Source organism: Cotesia glomerata, unplaced genomic scaffold, assembly GCF_020080835.1.
Source record: "Cotesia glomerata isolate CgM1 unplaced genomic scaffold, MPM_Cglom_v2.3 scaffold_155, whole genome shotgun sequence".
In the NCBI taxonomy this organism is placed as follows: Eukaryota; Metazoa; Arthropoda; class Insecta; order Hymenoptera; family Braconidae; genus Cotesia; species Cotesia glomerata.
This window is the reverse complement of record NW_025401942.1, coordinates 2,183-4,650: the sequence shown is the minus strand read 5'-3', so window position 1 is coordinate 4,650 and position 2,468 is coordinate 2,183. Positions and strand designations below refer to the sequence as shown.

Here is a 2,468-nt window from a genome sequence, read left to right as displayed (position 1 = left end):
AAAATAATTACTTGATGGACCAGGAGCACTCTTGGACTCGAACAGAGTATGAGCGAGTACCCCAGCTACTTTTCTCCGTAGTTCTTAGCTCTAAATAATTTTAAATAATTATTAAATAAACCAGGAGTACTCCAGGATCCAAACCGAGTATGAGCGAGTATCCCAGGTACTCCCTTCCGTATTTTTAGCTCTAAACGACTTTCAATAATTTTGAACAAAATCTTTTATTTTAACCGATATAACTTTTCATTTATAACAAACAATCACAACTTTTTTTTTTCACAATTAATTTTTTTTTTCGCCAGTTCAATCCTTGCCTTTTTGCTTGGCTTCTTTCCTTTCTGGTTTGCGTACTTGCCTTTTGTCAAACGTTTTAGCTTCATTCGCGCAATCTTTCGGATTTTTGACGTTGACTTCTCTGCTATATCATATGTTAAAAAAAGTAGATTAAAATATTTATATTTATATACTTTCTTATAATTTAGAAGAAAAATTTAAAAATACATCATGTAAGCAAACTATTCGTATCGTGATTGGTCAAATTTATCATAAGGATTAAAGTATATACAGGGTGTCCCAGAAGTAACGGACGCCATTGTACCATCTGATGAAAAAAATAATTCTGAGACGAAAAGTCCTTAGTCATTTTTTAATTAGACGCATAAATAATTAATTATTAATTAAAGTAACGTCGCTTTATGTGTTAGAGAGAGAGCGTCAGTGTCCAGTAAAGTATGTGGCAAACAAAGACACAACTAACTGTATGACTAACTAGCTACTATAGCTAACGTAGTCACACACATTTACTTACACATTCACACGTGCAAGCGTCTTCGTTTGGAACGCACTTGACTGGACACTGGTGCTCTCTCTCTAATGCATAAAAGGACATTATTTTAATTAATAATTAATTATCTATGCGTCTGATTAAAAAATGGCTAAGGACTTTTCATCTCAGAATTATTTTTTTTATCAAATGCTACAATGGCGTCCGTTACTTTTGGGACACTCTGTATAATAGGGTGGTCATTAAAGATTAAATTTTTTCCGGCGCCCAAAAAAATCCTTCCTTTTGACGAAAAACTACGGAAAAAATATAGCTTTTTGATCTTAAACAAAAAGAACACGTGCCGACGGTCAATTGAAGTTAATTTTCCGATAAAATTATAATTTTTTGAAATATTTGTCACAGTATTTAAATTTGGATAAAAAATCATGAAAACAGGCTTGTAGGAAATTAAATTCTCTACAAAACGGCTCCTTTCGGTTTTAGATTAAATTCATATCCATCGAGATAATCTTATCAGTAAACTTATAAACTCTATTAAGTCGGTCATTTTAACATTAAAACCTTTATTTTTCGGAAATATCAAAAATTTCATCTCACTTATTTTATAAACGCGCCGAAAAAAATTTAATTTTTAACGACCACCCTAATATATAATTCCATACTAACATTTAGACATGCACTTGCATTAAATGATAATAGTAAAAAAAATATGAATTACCATTTTTGTTTGTTTCCGGTACTACAGTATTATTTACTTTATTTTCTTTAGCAGTTTCCATATTTTCATTAGTTTTCTCACCAACTTCCATCAAATCTTTTCTTAATATTCTATTTCTTTCATCTTCATCAATAGTTACATTGCATTCTTCATTGACATCTATCGTTTCTTCTCTTATAATTCTTTCTTCCTCATTTTCAGAAGCAATGCATGTGTTTCTCGACAACGCTGTTAATTTCAACATTTTATTAGTTTAAATAGATATTTACCCAATTAAATTTTTGGTAAAAAAAAATTAGGAAAACGGTTACCATGAAGGCCATCCCTGCAACTTCCCGCTACTTTCGTAATTAAGCGCTCAAAATTGCACTTATTACGTTTTTGATCTCTTTGAGCTCAAAAATATAATTTTTTTGTATTTTTTATTTCTCCTAGCTCAAATATCTGACAGAAAGTTAATAAAACACTATTTTTTGAATTTTTAAACCGCAATAACTTTTGAATGAATGAACCGATTTTCACGCAGTTGGCGGCATTGGACGCAGTTTTTCAGCCTCGTAAAGAATCATTGAATTGATGAAACTGTGAATTTCAGAGTAATTTTGAAAAGACACTTTTAGGTTTGCTTCCGTTTACGATACCTCTCGAACGAATCGAGCGATTTTGACCGGTTTGGCAGCGATCGACGTGGGTTTTTTTGTAACCACTTCTATAAAATGTTTTTCTTTTTTTTGAGATGTCTCAAAATCTATCGGTATGAATCGGTTAAAATTTACAGGAAATCTAATTTTGAGTTAATCGATCGGTTTAATCATTCAAAAGTTAGAAGCGGTTCACATACACACACAATAATTTCACGATATTTTCAAATCTTCGATTTCCTTAGCGGGAAGTTAAAAATCATTAATTTTACATTAAATAGATATTCATGTCATGCGGTCATAAAGTTGCGGTTTTTTG

The 2,468-nt window shown here is 31.3% G+C and overlaps 1 protein-coding gene across 1 annotated transcript; it reads right to left on the bottom strand.

Moving 5' to 3' along the window:
* Positions 1–237: 237 nt before the first annotated feature.
* On the bottom strand, positions 238–1,736 carry LOC123273891 (the record flags this gene model as incomplete). The annotated part of the gene is made up of 2 exons (XM_044741371.1): positions 238–421; positions 1,509–1,736. Coding segments are annotated over 2 exons (386 nt in total), but the record flags the coding sequence as incomplete, so codon positions are not given.
* Positions 1,737–2,468: the final 732 nt, after the last annotated feature.